This window comes from Lepidochelys kempii, chromosome 12, assembly GCF_965140265.1.
Source record: "Lepidochelys kempii isolate rLepKem1 chromosome 12, rLepKem1.hap2, whole genome shotgun sequence".
NCBI lineage: Eukaryota > Metazoa > Chordata > Testudines > Cheloniidae > Lepidochelys > Lepidochelys kempii.
The window spans coordinates 1,838,316-1,865,251 of NC_133267.1; the positions used below are offsets into that span (position 1 = coordinate 1,838,316).

Consider the following 26,936-nt stretch of genomic DNA (forward strand, 5'->3'; position numbering starts at 1 on the left):
AGGGACTGAGCCTCTCGGAAACATTTTGGTGCTCAAAGTTCCATTTGCTTCTTTGGTGGTTGCGCTGTAGGATGCAGATCCAGTGATCCCATAGTATTCTTGTCACCAAGTTAAGGAAGTATGGGCTGGATGAATGCACTATAAGGTGGGTAGAAAGCTGGCTAGATTGTCGGGCTCAACGGGTAGTGATCAATGGCTCCATGTCTAGTTGGCAGCCGGTATCAAGTGGAGTGCCCCAAGGGTCGGTCCTGGGGCCGGTTTTATTCAATATCTTCATAAATGATCTGGAGGATGGTGTGGATTGCACTCTCAGCAAATTTGCAGATGATACTAAACTGGGAGGAGTGGTAGATACGCTGGAGGGGAGGGATAGGATACAGAAGGACCTAGACCAATTGGAAGATTGGGCCAAAAGGAATCTGATGAGGTTCAATAAGGATAAGTGCAGGGTCCTGCACTTAGGACGGAAGAACCCAATGCACAGCTACAGACTAGGGACCGAATGGCTAGGCAGCAGTTCTGCGGAAAAGGACCTAGGGGTGACAGTGGACGAGAAGCTGGATATGAGTCAGCAGTGTGCCCTTGTTGCCAAGAAGGCCAATGGCATTTTGGGATGTATAAGTAGGGGCATAGCGAGCAGATCGAGGGACGTGATCGTTCCCCTCTATTCGACATTGGTGAGGCCTCATCTGGAGTACTGTGTCCAGTTTTGGGCCCCACACTTCAAGAAGGATGTGGATAAATTGGAGAGAGTCCAGCGAAGGGCAACAAAAATGATTAGGGGACTGGAACACATGAGTTATGAGGAGAGGCTGAGGGAGCTGGGATTGTTTAGCCTGCAGAAGAGAAGAATGAGGGGGGATTTGATAGCTGCTTTCAACTACCTGAAAGGGGGTTCCAAAGAGGATGGCTCTAGACTGTTCTCAGTGGTAGCAGATGACAGAACGAGGAGTAATGGTCTCAAGTTGCAGTGGGGGAGGTTTAGATTGGATATTAGGAAAAACTTTTTCACTAAGAGGGTGGTGAAACACTGGAATGCGTTACCTAGGGAGGTGGTAGAATCTCCTTCCTTAGAGGTTTTTAAGGTCAGGCTTGACAAAGCCCTGGCTGGGATGATTTAACTGGGAATTGGTCCTGCTTTGAGCAGGGGGTTGGACTAGATGACCTTCTGGGGTCCCTTCCAACCCTGATATTCTATGATTCTATGATCTTTGGTGGGATTATGCAACACTCTTGCTTACGAAATGATTCTCTGGAGCAGTGGTTCTCAAACGTTTGTCCTAGTGACCCCTTTCACACAGCAAGCCTCTGAGTGCGACCCCCCTTATAAATTAAAAACACTTTTTTATATATTTAACAGCAATGCTGGAGGCAAAGCGGGGTTTCGGGTGGAGACTGACAGCTTGTGACCCCCCCCATGTAATGACCCCTTATGGGGTTGTGAGGTTCTGACCCCCATTTTGAGAACCCCTGCTCTAGAGCCTGATGTAAATTGTCTTATGATAGGGAGGTCAAATATTGATCAAAGGTTCCTTCCTTTTAGGGAATGAATTTTTTATTCGATGGTTTCCAGTTCAGCCTTTTAGTGCCATGAGCTGAACTTTTCGTTGTAATGCATTTTACATTAGTGCTAACCACAGAAATTTCATGCCACTGCAAATGATGTAGCAGTTATGGGAGAAAAGTTCTTTATATGTGGGGAGCAGGTGTGTCCGCAATTCAGTGTTAATGAAAGACTGATCCCACTGATCAGAGCTGTACTTTGCCCACAATACTTGCCTATATAAATATACCACCTGGTATTTACCTAATTTCCAATAAGTGGTGCTCACAGTGTTCTATGTAACTTTCAATACTCCATTCTGTTCCAGGTTTAAGACCTCATATAACTCTGCCAATGCATCTCACACCTGAGTTGCAGCATATCTTGCTAGTTCAGCACTGCAGCCCCCCAGTCCTCACCAGCATCACCTCCTGCTGTTGCAGCCCTGAACCCTTCCACAGTTTGCGCCTCTATTTCAGTCTTGACATCATCATCCTTGTTATGCTAATATAGGACTCGCCTAAAGGAAGTGACAGGACACACTGTGCAAGGATAAGGGCTGTCCTTCATAAACTGATGCCATCACTGGGTTATGAGTGTCTCCAGATTCAGACATAGTCCTCAAAAAATAGAAACACTCTTTTCATGTGTAATGCAGCGGTGTCCTGTTTGCCAACTTAGAGGCCTGTTCTAGTATTTAGTTCCAAAGCCAAGTGAATGTTAGCTTCCAGTAAAATGTTCATTGCTGAATACTACATGCCATAAAGACCATGGAACAAAGTATCCATCCCTAGGGGAAAATGCTCTCCAAGCAATGAGGAAAGCCAGAATTGAGGATACCTTTGGAGCTCAGACCACCTGGCTGGTAGAGGCCAAGCTTATCGTGGGGCTGATGCTCTCTCACTGGAGGTTAGGAAGAAGAGAAATTTCTTGTCACTTTCCATGGCACATCATTTATTAGTAACTGAACAAATCAGTTTGCAATGTAGCAGGTCAGAGCTGCACATTTGTCCCCTTTAAACCGTTCTCTGCTCCCCATTTAGCTGTCACGAGAGTGCAGAGCAGAAGTACAGCGAATCCTTCACCAGCGTGCAATGGATGTGAAGCTGGATCCAGCCCTCCAGGACAAGTGCATGATCGACCTGGGGAAATGGTGCAGTGAAAAAACAGAGACAGGACAGGTACTGTGCAAATGCCTTTTTGTATGGGGACGAAGGAACCCCTTTGTTGCTGGCAGGTGTTGATTCTTTATGTTCATAGCTTATAGTTTATTACAATTTGTAAATTTCCCAGGCACTTTAATAAATAAAATATATAATAGGCAAAAAGACAATGGGTAGTAATGTCTGTGAAGAAGAAACTACACAGCTCTGGAAGTCGCTTTGTAAAAGAGATCTGAATGCTTAATATGAAGTGATAGTTAACACCATGAGCTCTCCTTTGATATAACAAGTATCTTTTTTTCAACTCATATTTGTAATATCCTGTTACAAACTTGACATTTATTTTCCCCATAAACTTTGTCCCATTTCCGTTTGGCAAATATTAACATGCTTCCTGTGCTTGAAAAGAGTGAAATTCACCTGCTGCTCTTTAATGAGACTCCAACAGATAGTTCTTTTATATTAAATCATTGTGCTCTGGCATAGCTCTGGGGAGAGAGCTGTTAATTAGTGTATGCGAAAGAGAGCACCTCACTCGTTTTTTGAAGGGTTTCTCACTGATAGGTTTTGGTATCATAGGTTCTGGAATTAAGGGTGCTGGGGGTGCCGCCCCACCCCCTGGCTTGAAATGATTTCCTCATACACTGGATTTACAGTTTGGTTCAATGATTCTCAGCACCCCCACTATACAAATTGTTCCAGCACCCCTGTTTGGTAGTTTGGGATGTTTGTCCATGTATGAAGGTTATACTTATCAAACTAAGAGCAAACCATCAGACAAAACATTCCAGCATGTGGTGTTCCATCCTAAGGTCATTCCCAGTCACTGCTGATAGTGTCTGTAACTTGATTTTTGCAAAACATTTAAACTAAATTTGAAAATTCAGAGGTGCTTACTTTGTATGTTCAAAATGTGATTAGCTTTTTAAAAAAAAAATAGTATTTTTCCACTAGAAAATAAGACTGAGTGGACAGAGGTTCATTTTCATCCAGAGATATTTTCTCTCTAAAGCAGAAAAATGCAACATATCAAATTCAGAATTGTCCTTGGATTCAAGACCATCTGCATTGAAAACATGAAAATCTTGTCTTCAGGGTGGTGAAAAAACCTCTATCAAAATAAACATTTTTCATCATTTTCACTTAGCTCATTGGCTGTGGGAGGCACCTTGATCTAGAACAGTAAAGGGTTGGGGGTTAGAAGTTTGAGTTCTGCTGCTGTCTCCCCTTGTGCAAATCACTTCTCTTGTGTGCCTCATCTTACCCTATCTGTAAAGCATCAAGACCAGCATCCCCAGCACTTATGAATTTACTAAGGAAATGAGCAGGGAAGCCACTGGATGGTTAGTGCAAGCACCAAAAGAGCAAGAAACGTGAAACATTAAAGATTTTGCATGTTCATTTTAGTATAATCTAATCCACTAGTCCTGCAAGACTGGTCTCCAAGCTACTCTATAGCTGAGGCCCTTCATCTAGCATAACACCTTGTTGCTCTTGCAATCTTGAGTTGATCTGAACAACTGGAACTTCTCCAAAGCAGTGTTTAGTTCTCAGAAAGCAGGCAGAGGGAGGGCACAGTGAACATTAGGGATCCTTTACTTGCTAAGATGTTGTATGTATCATAATTTCTCTGGCACAGGGCTCTGAATTTTCAGTATCTTGTCACATATTAAGATGACTTGTCTCTCTGTAGGAACTTGAATGCCTCCAGGACCATCTTGATGACTTAGTGGTTGATTGCAGAGACATAGTTGGAAACCTTACTGAGTTGGAGTCTGAGGTAAGCAGTTTGCAGCCTGGCACAAAGGGAAGAGTCTGTAACAGAGCATGTCCAGCTGCCCTCATACCAATCCTGGAAAAATATATATAGCATTTCTGTGGTGGGTTTCTGATACGTCATCAACCCACCACAGAAATGCAGCCATCTTTGAGGTGAAGCAAGTTGTCCTGTGTCAGTACTGCACAAGTGTTTGTAGGGAAATGAAATAACAGCTGGGATTTGAGATGCGCTCAGTGCAAGCACCACAATGAATGTGGCCGGGGTACTGGGGCTAACACCTGTACTCTTGCAGAAAGGAACACAAGAGCTGTAATGACCAAAATACGCTCAGGAGCTCAGATTTTGGCCTTCTCTGAAAGCAGTTCCAGCAGCACACAGCGCCCGCCTAGTGTTTTGCTGGAGGCAATGTTAGGCAGTGAGTGGTGGGAAAAGCATCATCCATGGAGTCAACCGCACCACTTCTTGCAGCAGCCCACGTTTTCATTGAGTGCCTTTCCATCTAATCATTGGCTCTGCTTTACATCCAAGACACTCTCTGCTCTAGGGGCTGTTTCCTTTCCACGCTTCGAATGCATTTTGCTGAAAATGGCCACTAATCTCCAGGTGTCTAGGTTGCTGTGTGGCACCTATCACTGTAGTGTCTCTAGAATGAGTTCCTCTTAGCGAGACTGAGCTGGCTTAATTATCTGAGTGGTAAGGGCTTCTCCAGCTCTATGGAGAGCTGTTCTGCTCCAAGCCTACAACCTGGAAGGCTCCCCCAGCATTCACCCACACTTGGCTGGAGCACGCAGCGTGACCACCAATGCCAAAGGGTGAAGCTGTCTGGATTTCATCTGAACAAAATACCATAAACTCAGGGGACAGCTTGACTTGGAGCACAATTTTCAGAACCTTTAATGCATGAACAGAGCCTTCCCCTTATGGCTGTTTGCTGTGCAGTTGTTATGGGAGCTGAATGCTGCATGTCTCTTCTGCAGGATATTCAGATTGAAGCCTTGCTGATGAGAGCGTGTGAGCCCATCATTCAGACGTTCTGTCATGTAAGTTCTTCATGATAGTCTGGGACCCCTAGGGAAATGAGAGGATGTTGGAAAGGTTAGAATTTTCATTGTTCAAGCATAATAGGAAGTACCAGACCCAGGCATCAGAGTGAATGCTAATGTAAACGGATGCAATTAATGATGTATGTATGCCGCATGTTTGTTTTGCCTAAGGATAAAAGCTAAGAGAACACCCAAGCCCTGTATGTGATGCCAGAACTGCAGCTTGGGTTATATTGCCTTACAACAGGGGTAGGGAACCGATGGCCTGTGTGCCAAAGGCGGCCCGCAAGCTGATTTCAGTGGCACTCACACTGCCCGGGTCCTGGCCACAGGACTGGGGGGCTCTGCATTTTAATTTAATTTTAAATGAAGCGTCTTAAACATTTTAAAAACCTTATTTACTTTACATACAACAATAGTTTAGTTACATATTATAGACTTATAGAAAGGGATCTTCTAAAAACATTAACATGTATTACTGGCACGCAAAACCTTAAATTAAAGTGAATTAATGAAGACTCGGCACACCGCTTCTGAAAGGTTGCTGACCCCTGCCTTACAATAATTTAATGATCTAGGACTAGGTAACTGTTTTCAGCCCATGTGTGTGTACAGGGGTGTCATAAATACACACATCTGAACCATAGTCAGATTGTTCACAGAACTAAAAAAAACAGGTTAGTCAGACGAATTATATATCGAATAGCCAGCTGAATCCCAAGGCTCTTAATTCCACCCAGGGCTTCTGCTATTATCATAAGCCCTGTCACAGGAGCTAGGACCTCTAGATGAAATTGCCCTGTAATTCAAAATATTACTGTTTTATATTGGGTCAGAACCCCAGTTCCACAATAGCAGACTCCCCAGTGGCTCTGCTCCCTTCCTGACACTCTTGCTGTTTCTCATCTTTACTGCATCACTCTGTGGTATTGATTAATCACACTTTATGATAAGCAGGTAGCTTCACATCTGTTAGTTACAAAGTTCTTACCATGGGTGTTGGCCGGGGGGGGGGGGGTGTTCATGCTGCTTTGAGAGCATTCCACTCTCAGATGTGTGACTAAGTATCTACAGAAGGATTAATGTTAATTAATCCACACAGCGTCACATAATGAGCCCAAGTTCAAAGTATAGAAGAGCTGTTAATTTCACTGCATTGAATTCTTATTAGTGGTCATTTGATTGCCTGGTTGATTTATAAAAAGCATGGTGGAATGGGAATGTTTTCAAGAGGGTAACCCATTTCTGAAGTGGAGGTAACAGCCTGTCCCTGCTTCCTTCCTTCAGGAGATGGCAGATAACCAGATAGACTCTGGGGACTTGATGGAATGTTTGATTCAGAACAAGCACCAGAAGGAGATGAATGAGAAGTGCGCCATTGGAGTCACTCACTTCCAGCTGGTGAGCAATTACCTGCCTCCCCACACCGTATACCTTATAACATCTCACTTTGTCCAGGGAGAGGTGGGTAGGAGACTTCTGATCATGCAGAATGAGGGGGGGATGAAGAATGAGGGGGGATTTGATAGCTGCTTTCAACTACCTGAAAGGGGGTTCCAAAGAGGATGGCTCTAGACTGTTCTCAGTGGTAGCAGATGACAGAACAAGTAGTAATGGTCTCAAGTTCCAGTGGGGGAGATTTAGGTTGCATATTAGGAAAAGCTTTTTCACTAGGAGGGTGGTGAAACACTGGAATGCGTTACCTAGGGAGGTGGTGGAATCTCCTTCCTTAGGAGTTTTTAAGGTCAGGCTTGATAAAGCCCTGGCTGGGATGATTTAACTGGGAATTGGTCCTGCTTCGAGCAGGGGGCTGGGGTCCCTTCCAACCCTGATATTCTATGATTCTATGATGCCCCTCTTCATGATCCAAGACCCAGTCCAGCTGTTGTGAATTCACTTCATAAATCTGATCCCTTATTTCATGTCACTATTTGTACATCTAGTCATAAACTTTCACTTTCGAATGTTAGTTCTAATTCCATTGATGCCCCTTCCCTGTCTCTCTTTGAGGCAGGGCCCGGTGTATTCTGTAGCACAGTAGGAACAAATTCTATGGCAATATTAATTCATTGTGTCTCTATGAAATACCCAGCATTCCCATCCCTCCCACACCTATCCCCACACAACTGTGGCTCTTGGTTGAAAACATGGATTGATGGATTTTTTCACTCTGTTCTCCAGATGGTTCGGCTCCGTGGTCTTCAGCAGTTACAATGTTGTTTTAGCAGCCTGATTCAGAATGTCTTTGTCCTGCTCTGTGCATGGCAGGGAAGTGGGGAGCTTGTAGTCAGCTTCTATGGTGATTCTTTTCAGCTCCCTAGGCTTTGGGTGCTACTCTGCATTTAAAAAAAAAAAAAATTGGGGGATTGGTCCTGCTTTGAGCAGGGGGTTGGACTAGATGAGGGACCTCCTGAGGTCCCTTCCAACCCTGAGATTCTATGTGGGGGAGGGATAGCTCAGTGGTTTGAGCATTGGCCTGCTAACCCAGAGTTGAGAGTTCAATCCTTGAGGGGGCCATTTGGGTTCTGGGGCAAAAATAGGGGATTGGTCCTGCTTTGAGCAGGGGGTTGGACTAGATGACCTCCCGAGGTCCCTACGAACCCTGATATTTTATGATTCTGTTCTCTCGGCAGCCTAGCTGCCCAATTTGCACATCTGGCTCCCTGGCTACAGTTCCCTGTCTGTAGCAAAAATAATTCTGTGGTATGCAGAGTCCATGGGGTGCCCCAGGTGAGAGAAATAGGGCCGCTCACACCTCTGAGCTGTTGTTTCAGGCTCTTTGCAGTGGCTTGCACTTCGTACATGTTTGAGGTGACCTTCCCAACTGTCAGGGCTAGAAACTTACCTTTTAAACAATGAAAGTTGAGATACTGGAGCTAAATTCTGGGTGAATTCTGCAATTGCGGAATACTTGGGTCCCTGATATCTCTTGGGCATTCGTGGTGGTTAAAAGTCAGCTCTCCAGTTTCCTTGCCACCTTCTTAACCCTCCATCAGTGCAATTCTGACGTTTATGGATCATGATCAGTATGTTGCTGGTGATGAGTAAGGCTACAATGTAGTCACGTTTCAGAGGAACAGCCAGCAACCTCTGTGACTTCAGCCTGCGGTGGTTGGGAGCTACAGGCTCCCGCGCTGCCCATGGGGGCCTGGACAGGGCGGGGACCCCTTATTGCTCCTGGCCACGGCAGACCCTTGGAACTGTGGGCAGCGGGGGTACCCCGCAGCCTCCGTGCAGTTGCTCTGCTTCAGGCAGTGTGGAGACCCACTGATCCCCGTTCTGTCAGGGATATTTTTAGTAAAAGAAAAATTCACGGAAGCTGTTACCTGTGTGTGACTTCCGTGAATTTTTCTTTTTTGCCCATGACCTATCCGTGACTTTTACTAAAAATATCCCTGACAAAACCTTAGCCTTGGTGATGAATAGTCAGCAGAGGCAGCTGCCCCAGGAAAGCTTGAGGCTGCCGCAGATTTTGTTAGGCAAATTATGAGGTGCTCATCCAAACCTGTCACGCCTTGAGACTCCTTCTGTAGTAAGGATGCCTTGAGATTGTGGTTCACGTTGTTTGAGGTGTGGGGGTAAGGGTAAAGAGGAGAAATTGGCCAGAGGGCGCCCATGCTTCTGGTCAGTGGAATTGCATCAGGTACACAATGTATTGGCCCTGTCTTAATAGAGCATGGCAATTCAGGTGCTATGGAATATGCTGTTTTAAGCAAGCCTGTTGTCTCAACTTGTTTTGATATACTCCTTTTATTGTCTGCTTCTTGTTCTCTTAGGTTCAAATGAAGGATTTCAGGTTCTCATACAAATTTAAAATGGCTTGCAAGGAGGATGTGCTGAAACTTTGCCCCAACATCAAAAAAAAGTACGTAGCAGCTGAATGACTAGAAACACGTAATGAAGTCCTCTAACAACATTCCTTTGCCTCTGTTGCCAGAAGTGTTAGCCTGTCCCAGTGAAAATTGCTGTTCCTGTTCCGCTTTGCTCGACTGCATGCGGCGAACGTTTACGATGGAGGAGCTTCCTCTTTAGGAAAATACTACTTCCGCCTTAGTTGCAAATTTCTAATCTTGCTGTTCTGTTCAATGGCCTTAAGACTAGGCAGACACTCCAGACTTTTAAAGGACTTCCATTGTCCATTGTCTTATGCTACTCCTGAGAGGTAGGAGACTCTGTTGATTAGCTGACGAAGGGAGAAGCTCCACAAATTTCCAGCAGGCTTGTTCTCTTCAGAAGAGAAAAGTTTTAATCGTCTAATATGATCTACGAACAATTGATGATAAAAATGTGAATTGGAATACAAGCTCAAGCTTACTCTTGCCTTATGCAACATATTGTAGCTGGCGTAGTCACTCTTTCTCTAGCGCGCATATGCTTACTTTGAGAACCATTCCCATGACATTGAGAGTGGGTTTTTCAAAAGCAGCTACATGATTGAAGCACAAGTCCCAGGTTTTCAGTGGGATTTTACACAAGTCCCCCTGTGCTTGCATTTATAGTGTCCTGTACAGAACCAAGCTGCCGAGTCTGGATTCGGGATTAGAAATCCTCACACTGGCTGTTTTAATCTGCAGTCAGTTACACTCTTATCCGATCATGCCTGGGCTAGTTCTGCCTTCTGATCAAATGCACAGGCACTGTGTGCTGACATGGCATTCCTGAGTGTCGTAGGCTACCAAGTTACTTGCTTCTTGGCGACATGGTGTGCAAAGCTAACCTTTGGCCTGGTGTACAAGGCCAAGAAATGAGTTGGCATATGTATAAATAGGGACGGGTTTCCTTTTCTGCAGGGTGGATGTGGTGATCTGTCTAAGCACTACAGTGCGCAATGACACACTGCAGGATGCCAGGGAGCAGAGGGTGTCTCTGAAGTGCCGCAAACAGCTGCGCGTCGAAGAGCTAGAGATGGTAAGTATGCATGGGGCTCTTGAGCATCTATTTTTCAATATTAGTTTCCTCTCTTGCATACTTTGGAAAACGAATTAAGCTCATGAGATACAGCTAACCCACTTTGTACTTGGAGAGCTGAAAGGAACAACTTTTAAAGCAACACATCAAACCCAGTTGCCTTTCAGACTCACAGTGATGACTTAGTGTTCTGATGCTGGCTGCCTGAATCTAGCTCTTAATACACAACCACTGACTCCCTCTAGCCCCCATGAGGAAAGTGTGAACTGTATTTTACACATGAGGAAGTTGAGGCACAGAGATGAAGTTTTGTCCAAGGCCACCCATTGAGTCAGTGGCTGAGCAAGGATTAAAACCTCTCTAGAGCAGGCTAACTCCTTCTCTGGCATTGGTAGTATTTACATTAATAGAGCCACAAGACTTTTCCCCCTACATTATTTTGTGTAAATGGTGAAGCTCTGACTGACCATCCCCAGCACCCTCAGAGGCAGCACGCTCAGTCTGTTGGTCGGGGGGAGTGAATGCCTTGCAGCACTGAGCAGCACCTTCAGTTAATGAGCACACCAGGATGTGTTCCCATCAGTGTTCTGACCTTTAATCTTCAATCGGAAGGAGGTTGGCTGTCTTGGACCCTGGTGTGGAGGGAAAGAGAGGAATCTTCACTGCTGTAGAGGAACCCTGCATTTAGAGGAAGAAAGGAAACCCCACTCATTGTTAGTATTCTGTGTGACCTCAGATTAAATGCAAAACAGTTGCTTTAGTAAAGCGGTGTAAAATAGAATTTCACTCTAAGGTTGTGTCTACACTGGCACTTTCAGTGTTAAACCTTTATTCATTCAGGGCTGTGAAAAAACACCCCCCCACCCCCCAAGGGAGAAGTTTTAGCGCTGAAAAGCACCAGTATAGACAGCACCGGTATAGAGAGCTCTCCCCTGGCAATAAAGCATGACTACGCTGCCCACGTCACAGCGTTGCCATGGCCGTGCTGTCACGTGGGCAGTTGTAGACATACCCTAAAACCCACAGCCAGCTGTAAGATGTGACTGTATCTTGATCTGCTGCATAGATTTGCAAAACTGATTATTCACTGGCTTTCACCACTTGCCCTGACCAGGATCATTCAAACACACAATCAGGTAAGTGTGGAAAATGAAGCTGGTGAATATACATAAGTGACAGACGTCTGTGAGTGGGACAAGGGAGCCAGATATTGTCAGTCCTGCAAGGAAAGGTAGCCAGTGAAAAGTACCCAGAGTGGGATATGCATTCAAGATAGTACCTAGACATGTGACAACTCAGTGACTTTTTCAGCACTGATCATTCTTACTCACTAGATCATTAACTTCTAAGCACTAAAGACTTCTCTTTTGTGATACTCCAGTGCCTCCTTTGTCTGCTGTTGTGAATATGCTGTAGTCCCTGGATAAAACACAAATTGACTTTCTGATTGAGTTAGCTAACTGCTTGTTTTCCTGGGTCTACTTATCTTACAGACTGAGGATATTCGACTTGAACCAGAGCTGTATGAAGCTTGTAAGAGTGATATCAAGAACAATTGCCCGAATGTGCCCTATGGCAATGCACAGGTGATGAGCTTCTTAACTATTTACAGGTTTCAGAGTAGCAGCCATGTTAGTCTGTATCCGCAAAAAGAAAAGGAGTACTTGTGGCACCTTAAAGACTAGCAACTTTATTTGAGCATAAGTTTTCGTGAGCTACAGCTCACTTCATCGGATGCATGCTGTGGAAAATATAGTGGGAAGATTTTGTATACTGTGACATGGTCGGGCCAGATCGCTATAGGAGAGTAATAGAAAGTAGATATATTAGCCCCAGGCTAAGTAGGTCCCTTTTCCCTGTGTAAGGTAACAGGGAAGGTTCCAGAACAATCAGGAACCTTCTGGAGACCATTAAGACAGGCTGATTAGAACACCTGCAGCCAATCAAGAAGCTGCTAGAATCAATTAAGGCAGGCTAATCAGGGCACCTGGATTTTTAAAAGGAGCTCACTTCAGTTTGTGGTGTGCGTGTGAGGAGCTGGGAGTAAGAGGCACTAGGAGCTGAGAGTGAGAACGTGGACTGAGGAGAACAAGCATTATCAGACACCAGGAGGAAGTTCCTATGGTGAGGATAAAGAAGGTGTTGGGAGGAGGCCATGGGGAAGTAGCCCATGGAGTTGTAGCTGTCGCACAGCTGTTCCAGGAGGCACTCTAGACAGCTGCATTGCACAGGGCCCTGGGCTGGAAGCCAGATTCCCCCCAAATCCTCCCAACTCCTGGTCAGACACAGGAGGAGTCGACCTGGACTGTGGGTGCAGAAAAACGGCCAAGCTGAGGGCTGCCGTGAAGCTCGAAGGCGAGCAAATCTGCCAATAGGCACAAGACCCACCAAGGTAGAGCAAAAAGAAAAGGAGTACTTGTGGCACCTTAGAGACTAACCAATTTATTTGAGCATGAGCTTTTGTGAGCTACAGCTCACTTCATAGGATGCAAGGTAGAGCAGGAACTTTGTCACAATACACAGAGAACATGAAACAATGGGTATTACCATACACACTGTAACGAGAGTGATCAGGTAAGGTGAGCTATTACCAGCGGGGGGGGACCCTTTTATAGTGATAATCAAGGTGGGCCATTTCCAGCAGTTGACAAGAACATGTGAGGAACAGTAGGGAGCGGGGAAATAAACAAGGGGAAGTAGTTTTACTTTGTGTAATGACACATCCACTCCCAGTCTTTATTCAAGCCTAAGTTAATGGTGTCCAGTTTGCAAATTAATTCCAATTCAGCAGTCTCTCACTGGAGTCTGTTTTTGAAGGTTTTTTTGTTGAAGAATTGCCACTTTTAGGTCTGTAATCGAGTGATCAGAAAGATTGAAGTGATCTCCGACTGGTTTTTGAATGTTATAATTCTTGACATCTGATTTGTGTCCATTTATTCTTTTACATAGATACTGTCCAGTTTGGCCAATGTACATGGCAGAGGGGCATTGCTGGCACATGATGGCATATATCACATTGGTAGATGTGCAGGTGAACGAGCTTCTGATAGTGTGGCTAATGTGATTAGGTCCTATGATGGTGTCCCCTGAATATATATGTGGACACAGTTGGCAATGGGCTTTGTTGCAAGGATAGGTTCCTGGGTTAGTGGTTCTGTTGTGTGTTGTGTGGTTGCTGGTGAGTATTTGCTTCAGGTTGGGGGGCTGTCTGTAAGCAAGGAATGGCCTGTCTCCCACAATCTGTGAGAGTGATGGGTCATCCTTCAAGATAGGTTGTAGATCCTTGATGATGTGTTGGAGAGGTTTTAGTTGGGGCTGAAGGTGACGGCTAGTGGCGTTCTGTTATTTTCTTTGTTGGGCCTGTCCTGTAGTAGGTGACTTCTGGGTACTCTTCTGGCTCTGTCAATCTGTTTCTTCACTTCAGCAGGTGGATATTGTAGTTGTAAGAACCCTTGATAGAGATCTTAGAATCATAGAGATCTTGTAGGTGTTTGTCTCTGTCTGAGGGGTTGGAGCAAATGCGGTTGTATCGTAGAGCTTGGCTGTAGACAATGGATCGAGTGGTGTGGTCTGGGTGAAAGCTGGAGGCATGTAGGTAGGCATGGTGGTCAGTAGGTTTCCAGTATAGGGTGGTGGTTATGTGACCATTGCTTATTAGCATTGTAGTATCCAGGAAGTGGATCTCTTGTGTGGACTGGTCCAGGCTGAGGTTGATGGTGGGATGGAAATTGTTGAAATCATGGTGGAATTCCTCAAGGGCTGCTTTTCCATGGGTCCAGATGATGAAGATGTCATCAATGTAGCGCAAGTAGAGTAGGGGCGTTAGGGGACGAGAGCCGAGGAAGCGTTGTTCTAAGTCAGCCATAAAAATGTTGGCATACTGTGGGGCCATGTGGGTAGCCATAGCAGTGCCTCTGATTTGAAGGTATACATTGTCCCCAAATGTGAAATAGTTATGGGTGAGGACAAAGTCACAGAGTTCAGCCACCAGGTTAGCTGTGACATTATCGGGGATACTGTTCCTGACGGCTTGTAGTCCATCTTTGTGTGGAATGTTGGTGTAGGGGGCTTCTACATCCGTAGTGGCCAGGATGGTGTTTTCAGGAAGATCACTGATGGACTGTAGTTTCCTCAGGAAGTCAGAGGTGTCTCGAAGATAGCTGGGAGTGCTGGTAGCGTAGGGCCTGACGAGGGAGTCTTTATAGCCAAACAATCCTGCTGTCAGGGTGCCAAAGCATCATCAAGGATCTACAACCTATCCTGAAGGACGACCCCACACTATCAGAGGTTCGTTCACCGGCACATCTATCAATGTGATATATGCCATCATGTGCCAGCAGTGCCCCTCTGCCATGTACATTGGCCAAACTGGACAGTCTCTACGTAAAAGAATAAATGGACACAAATCAGACGTCGAGAATTATAATATTCAAAAACCAGTCGGAGAACACTTCAGTCTCTCTGATCACTCGATTACAGACCTAAAAGTGGCAATTCTTCAACAAAGAAACCTTCAAAAACAGACTCCAATGAGAGACTGCTGAATTGGAATTAATTTGCAAACTGGACACCATTAACCCAGGCTTGAATAAAGACTGGGAGTGGATGGGTCATTACACAAAGTAAAACTATTTCCCCATGTTTATTTCCCCCCCGCTACCGTTCCATTCTTGTCAACTGCTGGAAATAACCCATCTTGATTATCACTACAAAAGGTGTGTCCGTGTCGTCCCGTCCCCCCCCGTCCGTCCCCCCCGGCGCTCTCCTGCTGGCAATAGCTCACCTTACCTGATCACTCTCGTTACAGTGTGTATGGTAACACCCATTATTTCATGTTCTCTGTGTATATAAAATCTCCCCAATGTATTTTCTACTGCATGCATCTGATGAAGTGAACTGTAGCTCACGAAAGCTTATGCTCAAATAAATTTGTTAGTCTCTAAGGTGCCGCAAGTACTCCTTTTCTTTTAACTATTTACATGTCAGTTTTCACTGCACACAGCCTGTTTTTGAAAAACATCCTTGTCTCACTAACACACAGCATTAGACTTGCATTTTGGAGTATTTTCCAACTTTTGTGAGGATTAGAGCATTTCAGTGTCCAGCTTTTTCTGCCTAACATCAGAGCACAATGTGACAATTGGTTTATCCCTTTGTACCGTGCCAAAGTGAGGGATTTTGTAAATCTAGTTGAGTAGGAAGGTGTCATGACCATCTGACTAAAACTAACAAGTGGCTAGCTGAATACAATCTGGTCTACAGTACAACATTAATGATTTTTTGTGTGTGTATGTCGGGGGGGGGGGGGAAGGATTCCAGCCTCTGATGCCTAGGATTTAACAAGTACAGATACTTGAAAATGAGCCCACAGGGGAACACCAAAAGTATTTCTTGACCAAGTATGAGGGGAGGATTTTTACAAGCGGTGTGCCTTTCTCAACTGTTGTCACACTGTCTTGCTGCAGATTATTGAGTGTTTGAAGGAAAACAAGAAGCGTCTGAGCAACCGCTGTCACCAGAAAGTGTTTAAACTGCAGGAGAATGAGATGATGGATCCAGAACTAGATTACACACTCATGAGGGTCTGCAAACAAATGATCAAGGTAACAGTAGCAGGCTGACCAGTGAGAGGATGGATTTGAGACCACAAGGAACGTTAATTCACCTAGAACTCTCAGCATATTCATACTTGACACAAGGCTTGGGGGGAAAGGGTTGGTTTTATTTAAAATAAAATAAAACCCAAGTTCCGCATTCTCTACGATGATTTATTTCCAAAATGGCTGCTTCGGACCGTGCTGCTTTTTTTTACACAACATAACTGGGTCTTTTTTTTTTACTTATCACCTTGAATCAGCATGAGTGTTCTTTCAGGGATCTCCTCTTTCAAATGCACTCCCTGCCTCCAAATGCCAGGCTGGGGTACAAGCAAATCTTTTGCCTGGAGTATCAGCTGGTGTTGGAGGAGAAAGGGGGTTGATGTGCTGGAGTTTTTGATAGAACTTGGATCTCGTCTGTCCTGCTTCTGCACTGGATCCGTTTCTGTCAAAGGACAAGAAGTTGTCAAGAACACAGATTGATGTAACTCTTTCAGTTCACCGCTAATACAGACTTTTATCAAGTGACAGATAAGGCAAAATCATATAGCTGCTCTGGCCGCATGCAAGATTAAACCACCCTCAAGATCAGAATGCTGACACCTTGTAGTCAGGAGACAACATTAAACACTAATAAACACTTTGCTGGATAGCTGGAGGAGCCCAGGGCACTGAGTTAACATGGAGAGTTAATAAAAAAAAGTAACCTGGCTCCATTTATGGCTGAGGCTCAATGTCTGACTGTAGAGCTGGTAATGGACCCAGGCTTTTAAAAAAAAATCTGTAGCATAATCAAGGCTAGCGGAAGGTTACCACACCACAGAAGCTCCTAGAAGTAGAGACCCTCCCTGTAAGAGCAGGATCCAGCAGAGCAGTGATTAGTCTGCAGAGTGTTTGTCAATCCATTGATCTAGATGGACAATTTTATCACTGTGCACTACATGCAGCTCTCCAGTGCTCCATAAATTGCACTGAGTACTGCCTTAGTGTTCTGGTGTCCTGCACCACACCTGTGGCACAGGGCAGTGACTTGTAGGTACGATCACCAGATTCCATTTATTCCTGTTTCTGGAGCAAATAGGGAGAAAGGAAAAAGATGTATATGAGACCCAGAAAAACATAATGGAAGTTTTGCACCAAAATGTGGAATGAGAATACTGTGAATGGGGAAGTAAAGGGGCGTCTGGCTTTGCTTGGTGGTACTGACATAGAGCAGCAAGCTGCAGCCTGGGACCTCGGAGGAGGGATAGCTCAGTAGTTTGAGCATTGACCTGCTAAACCCAGGGTTGTGAGTTCAATCCTTGAGGGGGCCATTTAGGGATCTGGGGCAAAAATAAGAGACAGTACTTGGTCCTGCTGTGAAGGCAGGGGACTGGACTGGATGACCTTTCAAGGTCCCTTCTAGCTCTCCATATTTTTTAGGTTGGATATTAGGAAAAACTTTTTCACTAGGAGGTGGTGAAGCACTGGAATGCGTTACCTAGGGAGGTGGTGGAATCTCCTTCATGAGATATTTTTAAAGTCAGGCTTGACAAAGCCCTGGCTGGGATGATTTAATTGGGGGTTGGTCCTGCTTTGAGCAGGGCGTTGGACTAGATGACCACCTGAGGTCCCTTCCAATCCTGATTTTCTATGATTCTCGGTTGCTAGGAGCTATTCAGACAGTGCTGCATAAAATGATGTTCCCCTCCTTTCTCTCCCCTGCCAAAGCAGAGTGTGAGAGGAATTGCTGTTGGTGGTGGGTATTGGGAGGGAGAGTCAGTCATGGTCCCTCTTTGGCTTGGGCAGACAGATATTTAGTCTCCCTTGTGAATGCTTGACGTTTCATATGCTATAAAACCTGGCTTTCCCTTTGCAGAGGTTTTGCTCTGAAGCAGATTCGAAGAACATGTTGCAGTGTCTGAAACAGAATAAGAACAGTGAGGTGATGGACCCTAAATGTAAACAAATGATCACCAAGCGACAGATCACCCAGAACACAGGTACCATGGCCTCCACTTCACTTTTTTATCCAGGGGAAGAAGCTAGTTCCCTGCCTGGGCTGAGAAGTGATCTGCACAGCCTTAACTGCAGACAGCTTCCCTTCATTTAATTCCCCTTCACCCAGAATCTAAGAACAAACAGTCTCTCCACCCTAGTTACTGAGTGTCATGTGATTATTGGTTTCACTTACTCCCTAGGCTTGTTACTATGTGGTCAATTTCTTCGAAGTAAGAAGTCACAATTTAACTCTTTTAAACTGCTGGAAGACAGTGTCACCCAGAAGGAATTCCTCCTACAGATTCTCTTTGGAGCTCTGTCACCTTGTTGACACATCTTTTTTTCCAGTAGTGTGTAAATTCTAATGCAGTTCCTTTCCATCTTTCCTCTCTTGGTTAGATTACCGCCTGAATCCAGTGCTCAGAAAGGCCTGCAAACAAGACATCCCCAAATTTTGCCAAAATATTCTGAGTACAGCTAAGGATGATGCAGAGTTGGAGGGGCAGGTTGTCTCCTGCCTCAAGTTGAAATATGCAGACCAGGTGAGTGAGGAAGGTAAATGTGTAAATATGATCCGCATAGAAACATGCGCAGCAACTCTGATTAACCCTCCGTCCTAGTAAATTAGACTCACTCGCAGTGTATATGTGTGTAATCTGGGGCGACCTACGAATAAGAGTCCATGTGCTTTGCACTCACAATTTAACCTTCATTATCTCTTAGCCTTCACTATAGAATAAACATCTTAAATGCATTTAACCCTATTATTAAAGGTGCCAAGACATCTGACTTGCAAAAATCAAGCTCAGTATTTGGTTGGCTAATTGCTATCTTTCTCCTCTTGATAGCGTCTGTCTCCAGACTGCGAGGATCAGATCCGAGTAATAATCCAGGAATCTGCTCTTGATTACCGGCTAGATCCCCAGCTGCAGATGCACTGTTCTGATGAGGTAGGAGATGTGACCACTGTGCCCCTTAGTTCAGTTGAAAGCTCTTCTCAGCAGCTTCACACTCAGTTTCACCCCTTTCTAACAAAATGAACCCTTTTGACAAGGCAGCTTAACTACTCAGAGCTAGTTCCAGGCTCTCTGTCTGCAACTTGTGCCTAGAACAAAAGATTTGTATTCTTCTGCACAATCAGTATTTCTAAGTCAGGCTTTGCCTCTGGTATGCATATTGACACTGATATACTCTAGAAGTACAAATCATCATCATCACTTGTGCAAAGCAGACAAGTTAATGTATCCTTTTGAGTTGCCCATCAATCGTAAGTGAACCAGAGTAGCTGAAATCTGCTTTGTAGTTTCCATGTCAGCTTAAGCAATGGCTCATGAATGACGTGTTTCATGCTAGAGCTGTGATTGTGCCATTTTTCTTCCCCGGCTCATGCCTCTTTGACATGGGCATCTCAGAGCAGCAGTAGTAGGCATTGGGGTCAGTAGGGTTGTCGTTTTGAACAGGCTGGCTGGCTGAGGAGCATAAGAGGAGCCCTTGCGCCATTGGAGAGAAATAGGAATGTCTCTAAAACTGGGAGGTGGCACTGCTGGCAAGGTGGAGGGAGAGGAGGAGAGACGGGAACTGTGAGCTAGTCCTTAGATGTCTTAAAGGATGAATATACGGGTCCGTGGAGATTTTAGGGTTAAATTGTACAGCACCCGGTCGAAAAGGGACCCTGGTGGCTCCAGTCAGCACCGTCAACTGGGCCGTTAAAAGTCCAGTCAGAGGACCTAAGGCAGGCTAGTCCCTACCTGTCATGGCTCCACACTGCACCCCAGAAGCGGCCAGCAGGTCCGGCTCTTACATGGGGGCGCCCACGGAGCTCCGTGTGCTGCCCAAGCACCAGCTTCGAACTCCTGTTGGCCAGGAATCATGGCCAATGGGAGTTGCGGGGGCAGTGCCTATGGGCGAGAGCAGCGTGCAGTACTGCCTTCCACACCTCTGCCTTGGAGCCAGACCTGCTGGCCACTTCCGCGCAGAGTCAGGACAGGCAAGGTCTGCCTTAGCCCCACTGTGCCGCTGACCAGGAGCCACCCAAGGTAAGCCTGCGCCCCTGCCCCAGCCCCCTGAGCGCCCCCCACCCTGCACCCCAGAGCCTGCACTTCCAGACGGAGTCCTCACCTCCTCCTGCATCCCAGCCCAGAGCCACACCCTGAACCCCTCTGCCTCAACCCGCAGCCCCCTCCTGCACCCTGAACCCCTCATCCCCGGCCCCACCCCAGAGCCCTAACCCCCTTCTGTCCCCCCAGCCCAGTGAATGTGAGTGAGGGTGGGGGAGAGCGAGCCACCAAGGGAGGGGGAATGTAGTGAGCAGGGGGCAGGGCCTCAGGGAAGGGGCAGGGCTAGGGTGTTCAGTTTTGTGCGATTAGGAAGTTGGCAACCCTAATAGCACAACATGTAGAGGTCATTCTTAATCCGTTCACTGACCTTCTCTTGCTGCATAGGACGTGTTGAGTACATTCCAAGCAGGCCACCTTTGTAACAACTCATAAGGTAAGCCTGCCTTAGTGAGCGAGATTAAAAGAATTATTGGAACTGCCAGGCTCTTTGAGACATAGTTACTAGAAGAGTATTTTCTCTCTGTAAAGAGTAAGCAAGTAAGCTGTGATTGCCACAGTTGTCTTCAAATGAAGACAATGTTTTTATAAGATTATGAGTTTTCCAAATTTGGGCCCGCCTTGTGTTGAAAGTTTTGCGGTGCACATTCAGATTATCTGTCATTCTTTCTCTCTATAGCCTCTTACTGTAGAAATAGTTTTTCTTGGATGATTGTCTCCTAGTGAGGCCCCTATGTGTAATCCACTTGAGATGTGCATCTGCTTGAGGCTGGATGATATTTTTTAGCAGGGTCCGGAGGTCCGTTCTTGTGTCCTACACCTTTCTGTGCTCCCTTCCAAGGAGATAAGGCAGCCCGCCCCAGCGCTTTTCAGTTCTGTTCTATCACCTGTGCTCTGAGACAGAACCCCTCTAATATCCGCAGGTTACCTAGCATTTCCTTTTCTTAGCTGTAAATAGTTTTTCTTTACTAAGTTAGTTTTAGATAAGCTCTTTAAAGAACTTTTGGGGTTCTCTCCCACCCCCTTTATACTATGCCCAGGGCCCCAGGTTTTAAGAAATGTGTGGTGTGTCTCTGGGCCTTCCCAGTCAGCAACAGCCATAACACCTGCTTGTATTGCCTCGGGAAACTCCTATCCCCTCCAAGTGTAGCATCCCTGCACAAAGGAGGTTCTTAAGGTTTACTGTTGGTCTAGACCGGTACTAAGTGCTGTTCTCATTCAGCCCCTTGGGAGTGTCAAGGAGGTTCATGAAGGTATTATTGGTTGTGGTGGCATATCTGTCGTCAGGGCAAGTCATTGTTCCCCTACTTGGATGGCTGGTTGTCCTCACGGAAATCATGCTAGGAACTTCAGATAGACTCTCAAGGAAGTGCTACACAGCAAAATGGAAGAGATTTTCCAAATGGTAACAATGTCATCAGGTATCCCTGGAAAGTTCCCGGATCCCCCTTTTATTGGGCTGTTTCCCCTCCCTGAGGATATCAGGATTATCGCCAGCTCCTTAAGGGTACAGTTGGCAGATCATAGAATCATAGAATATCAGGGTCGGAAGGGACCTCTGGAGGTCATCTAGTCCAACCCCCTGCTCAAAGCAGGACCGATCCCTAAATGGTCCCCTCAAGAATTGAACTCACAACCCTGGGTTTAGCAGGCCAATGCTCAAACCACTGAGCTATCCCTCCCCCCCGATGATAGTGCCTGTCACCCCTGGATGTACAACTATACCATCTTTGCCCATCCGGTCCCAATATGAGGTGTTTCTCTGGTGCTGAAACCATCCCTGGCGTGAGACCTCAGTTTAGTCCTATCTGAATCCCCAATTGAGTCCTGTAGCCTCATGTTCTTCAGTCATTTATCCATGCAAGTTGCCCTTGTTGCCATCACCTTGGCAAGGAGTGGGAGAACAGGCAGCCCTTATGGCAGAGTCTCTCCCTACACAGTCTTCCATAGGGTGCAGTCACAAGGAGACTTTGGCCCTAATTTCATTCCCCTAAACTTTTTGTCTCCTTCACTGGAGAAATGAGAGGAAAAGCCGTCTCCTCGCAGAGACTTTCTAAATGAATTTTGGGCTGCATTCTGCTTTGCTATGAATTGATTGAAACCCATGCCAGGCAAGGGGTTAGGATACACTCAGCTAGGTCAGGTAACCTCTGTAGCTTCCCTGCAAGACCTCTGTCATCTTTAGATAAGTAGGGCAGCAACGTGGAGGCCCTCTTGTAAGTTTGCAAGATTATGCCCTGGTGCAGACTTCAACAATGGATGTTTCCTTTAGTAAAGGTGTCCTTCAATCAGTCGTATGGTAGGGGTCCTTGTACCCACCACCTCTGTGCATATTGCTTGTGACTCACCTCGAGTGGAATAAACAAAGGAATCATCACTTGAAGAAAAAGTTTACTTATCCTGTACAGTAACTGATTTCAGAGTAGCAGCCGTGTTAGTCTGTATTCGCAAAAAGAAAAGGAGGACTTGTTGCACCTTAGAGACTAGCAAATTTATTTGAGCGTAAACTTTTGTAAGCTACAGCTCACTTCATCGGATGCATGCAGTGGAAAATACAGTGGGAAGATTTATATACATAGAGAACATGAAACAATGGGTGTTACCATACACACTGTAATGAGAGTGATCAGGTAAGGTGAGCTATTACCAGCAGGAGAGCTTGGGGGGGAAAAACCTTTTATAGTGATAATCAAGGTGGGCCATTTCGGGCAGTTGACAAGAATGTCTGAGGAACAGTGGGGGGGGAATAAACATGGGGAAATAGTTTTATTTTGTGTAATGACCCATCCACTCCCAGTCTCTATTCAAGCCTAAGTTAATTGTATCCAGTTTGCAAATTAATTCCAATTCAGCAGTCTCTCGTTGGAGTCTGTTTTTGAAGGTTTTTTTTGTTGAAGAATTGACACTTTTAGGTCTGTAATCGAGTGACCAGAGAGATTGAAGTGTTCTCCAACTGGTTTTTGAACGTTATAATTCTTGACGCCTGATTTGTGTCCATTTATTCTTTTACGTAGAGACTGTCCAGTTTGACCAATGTACATAGCAGAGGGGCATTGCTGGCACATGATGGCATATATCACGTTGGTAGATGTGCAGGTGAACGAGCCTCTGATAGTGTGGCTCATGTGACTAGGCCCAATGATGGTGTCCCCTGAACAGATATGTGGACACAGCTGGCAACGGGCTTTGTTGCAAGGATAGGTTCCTAGGTTAGTGGTTCTGGTGTGTGGTTGCTGGTGAGTATTTGCTTCAGGTTGGAGGGCTCTCTGTATCATAGAATCATAGAATATCAGGGTTGGAAGGGACCACAGGAGGCCATCTAGTCCAACCCCCTGCTCAAAGCAGGACCGATCCCCAATTAAATCATCCCAGCCAGGGCTTTGTCAAGCCTGACCTTAAAAACTTCTAAGGAAGGAGATTCCACCACCTCCCTAGGTAACGTATTCCAGTGTTTCACCACCTTCCCAGTGAAAAAGTTTTTCCTAATATCCAACCTAAATCTCCCCCACTGCAACTTGAGACCATTACTCCTTGTTCTGTCATCTGCTACCACTGAGAACAGTCTAGAGCCATCCTCTTTGGAACCCCCTTTCAGGTAGTTGAAAGCAGCTATCAAGTCCCCCCTCATTCTTCTCTTCCACAAACTAAATATCCCCAGTTCCCTCAGCCTCTCCTCATAACTCATGTGTTCCAGTCCCCTAATCATTTTTGTTGCCCTCCGCTGGACTCTTTCCAGTTTTTCCACTTCCTTCTTGTAGTGTGGGGCCCAAAACTGGACACAGTACTCCAGATGAGGCCTCACCAGTGTCGAATAGAGGGGAACGATCACGTCCCTCGATCTACTGGCAATGCCCCGACTTATACATCCCAAAATGCCATTGGCCTTCTTGGCAACAAGGGCACACTGTTGACTCATATCCAGCTTCTCGTCCACTGTAACCCCAGGTCCTTTTCTGCAGAACTGCTGCCGAGCCATTCGGTCAGAACGAGGAGTAATGGTCTCAAGTTGCAGTGGGGGAGGTTTAGATTGGATATTAGGAAAAACTTTTTCACTAAGAGGGTGGTGAAACACTGGAATGTGTTACCTAGGGAGGTGGTGGAATCTCCTTCCTTAGAGGTTTTTAAGGTCAGGCTTGACAAAGCCCTGGCTGGGATGATTTAACTGGGAATTGGTCCTGCTTCGAGCAGGGGGTTGGACTAGATGACCTTCAGGGGTCCCTTCCAACCCTGATATTCTATGATTCTATGATTCCCTAGTCTGTAGCGGTGCATGGGATTCTTCCGTCCTAAGTGCAGGACTCTGCACTTGTCCTTGTTGAACCTCATCAGATTTCTTTTGGCCCAGTCCTCCAATTTGTCTAGGGCCCTCTGTATCCTATCCCTACCCTCCAGCGTATCTACCACTCCTCCCACTTTAGTGTCATCTGCAAACTTGCTGAGGGTGCAATCCACAGCATCCTCCATTTATGAAGATATTGAACAAAACCGGCCCCAGGACTGACCCTTGGGGCATTCCACTTGATACCAGCTGCCAACTAGATATGGAGCCATTGATGACTACCCGTTGAGCCCGACAATCTAGCCAACTTTCTATCCACCTTATAGTCCATTCATCCAGCCCATACTTCTTTAACTTGCTGGCAAGAATACTGTGGGAGACCGTGTCAAAAGCTTTGCTAAAGTCAAGGAACAACACGTCCACCGCTTTCCCTTCATCCACAGAACCAGTTACCTCGTCATAGAAGGCAATTAGATTAGTCAGGTGAATGCCCTTGGTGAATGCATGCTGACTGTTCCTGATCACTTTCCTCTCCTCTAAGTGCTTCAGAATTGATTCTTTGAGGAACTGCTCCATGATTTTTCCAGGGACTGAGGTGAGGCTGACTGGCCTGTAGTTCCCCAGGTAACGCCTTCTTCCCTTTTTGAAAGATGGGCACTACATTAGCCTTTTTCCAGTCTTCCAGGACCACCCCCGATTGCCATGAGTTTTCAAAGATAATGACCAATGGCTCTGCAATCACATCTGCCAACTCCTTTAGCACTCTCGGATGCAACGCATCTGGCCCCATGGACTTGTGCACATCCTGTTTTTCTAAATAGTCCCGAACCACTTCTTTCTCCACAGAGGGCTGGTCACCTCCTCCCCATGCTTGCTACCCAGTGCAGTAGTCTGGGAGCTGACCTTGTTCCTGAAGACAGAGGCAAAAAAAGCATTGAGTACATTAGCTTTTTCCACATCCTCTGTCACTGGGTTGCCTCCTTCATTCAGTAAGGGGCCCACACTTTCCTTGGCTTTCTTCTTGTTGCTAATATACCTGAAGAAACCCTTTTTGTCACTCTTAACCTCTCTTGCTAGCTGCAACTCCAGGTGTTATTTGGCCTTCCTGATTTCACTCCTGCATGCCCGAGCAATATTTGCATACTCATCCCTGGTCATCTGTCCAATCTTCCACTTCTTGTAAGCTTCTTTTTTGTGTTTAAGATCAGCAAGGATTTCACTGTTAAGCCAAGCTGGTCGCCTGCCATATTTACTATTCTTTTGACACATCGGGATGGTTTGTCCCTGTAACCTCAATAAGGATTCTTTAAAATACAGCCAGCTCTCCTGGACTCCTTTCCCCCTCATGTTATTCTTCCAGGGGATCTTGCCCATCAGTTCCCTGAGGGAGTCAAAGTCTGCTTTTCTGAAGTCCAGGGTCCATATTCTGCTGCTTTCCTTTCTTCCTTGTGTCAGGATCCTGAACTCGACCATCTCATGGTCACAGCCTCCCAGGTTCCCATCCATTTTTGCTTTCCCTACTAATTCTTCCCGGTTTGTGAGCAGCAGAACAAGAAGAGCTCTAGCCCTCATTGGTTCCTCCAGCACTTGCACCAGGAAATTGTCCCCTACATTTTCCAAAAACGTCCTGGATTGTCTGTGCACCACTGTATTGCTCTCCCAGTAGATATCAGGGTGATTGAAGTCTCCCATGAGAACCAGGGCCTGCGATCTAGTAACTTCTGCGAGTTGCTGGAAGAAAGCCTCGTCCACCTCATCCTCTGGTCCAATGGTTTATAGTAGACTCCCACCACTACATCACCCTTGTTGCTCACACTTAATCCCGAGACTCTCAGGTTTTTCTGCAGTTTCATACTTGAGCTCTGAGCAGTCATACTGCTCTCTTACATACAGTGCAACTCCCCCACCTTTTCTGCCCTGCCTGTCCTTCCTGAACAGCTTATATCCATCCATGACAGTACTCCAGTCATGTGAGTTATCCCACCAAGTCTGTTATTCCAATCACATCATAATTCCTTAACTTTGCCAGGACTTCCAGTTCTCACTGCTTGTTTCCCAGGCTTCGTGCATTTGTGTACAGGCACTTGAGGTAACTCGCTGATCGCCCCTCTTTCTCAATGTGAGGCAGGAGCCCTCCCCTCTCACACGCTCCTGCTCGTGCTTCCTCCCGGTATCCCACTTCCCCACTTACCTCAGGGCTTTGGTCTCCTTTCCCCCGGTGAACCTAGTTTAAAGCCTTCCTCACTAGGTTAGCCAGCCGGCTTGCGAAGATGCTTTTCCCTCTCTTCGTTAGGTGGAGCCCATCTCTGCCTAGCACTCCTTCTTGGAACACCATCCCATGGTCAAAGAATCCAAAACCTTCTCTCCGACACCACCTGCGTAGCCATTCGTCGACTTCCACGATTCAACGATCTCTACCCCGGCCTTTTCCTTCCACGGGGAGGGTGGACGAGAACACCACTTGCGCCTCAAACTCCTTTATCCTTCTTCCCAGAACCACGTAGTCCGCAGTGATCCGCTCAAGGTCACTCTTGGCAGTATCATTGGTGCCCACGTGAAGAAGCAGGAAGGGGTAGCGATCGGGGGCTT

At 46.0% G+C, this 26,936-nt stretch overlaps 2 protein-coding genes across 5 annotated transcripts in view; one reads left to right on the forward strand and one right to left on the reverse strand.

Moving 5' to 3' along the window:
- Positions 1-26,936, reverse strand: part of LOC140896496 (uncharacterized) — a 191,129-nt gene that overhangs the window by 154,748 nt on the left and 9,445 nt on the right. The gene's annotated exons all lie outside the window — the stretch shown is intronic.
- Positions 1-26,936, forward strand: part of GLG1 (golgi glycoprotein 1) — a 177,459-nt gene that overhangs the window by 141,513 nt on the left and 9,010 nt on the right. For 2 of the 4 annotated variants that reach the window (XM_073307096.1, XM_073307097.1), the window contains 11 exons: positions 2,587-2,724; positions 4,400-4,486; positions 5,464-5,526; positions 6,817-6,930; positions 9,306-9,394; positions 10,320-10,437; positions 11,931-12,023; positions 15,903-16,040; positions 17,893-18,016; positions 18,414-18,556; positions 18,863-18,964. In XM_073307096.1, the coding sequence (XP_073163197.1) occupies positions 2,587-2,724; positions 4,400-4,486; positions 5,464-5,526; positions 6,817-6,930; positions 9,306-9,394; positions 10,320-10,437; positions 11,931-12,023; positions 15,903-16,040; positions 17,893-18,016; positions 18,414-18,556; positions 18,863-18,964 (1,209 nt within the window). The remainder of the gene's footprint in view (positions 1-2,586; positions 2,725-4,399; positions 4,487-5,463; positions 5,527-6,816; positions 6,931-9,305; positions 9,395-10,319; positions 10,438-11,930; positions 12,024-15,902; positions 16,041-17,892; positions 18,017-18,413; positions 18,557-18,862; positions 18,965-26,936) is intronic. The other 2 variants (XM_073307099.1, XM_073307098.1) reach the window with 2 other exon arrangements.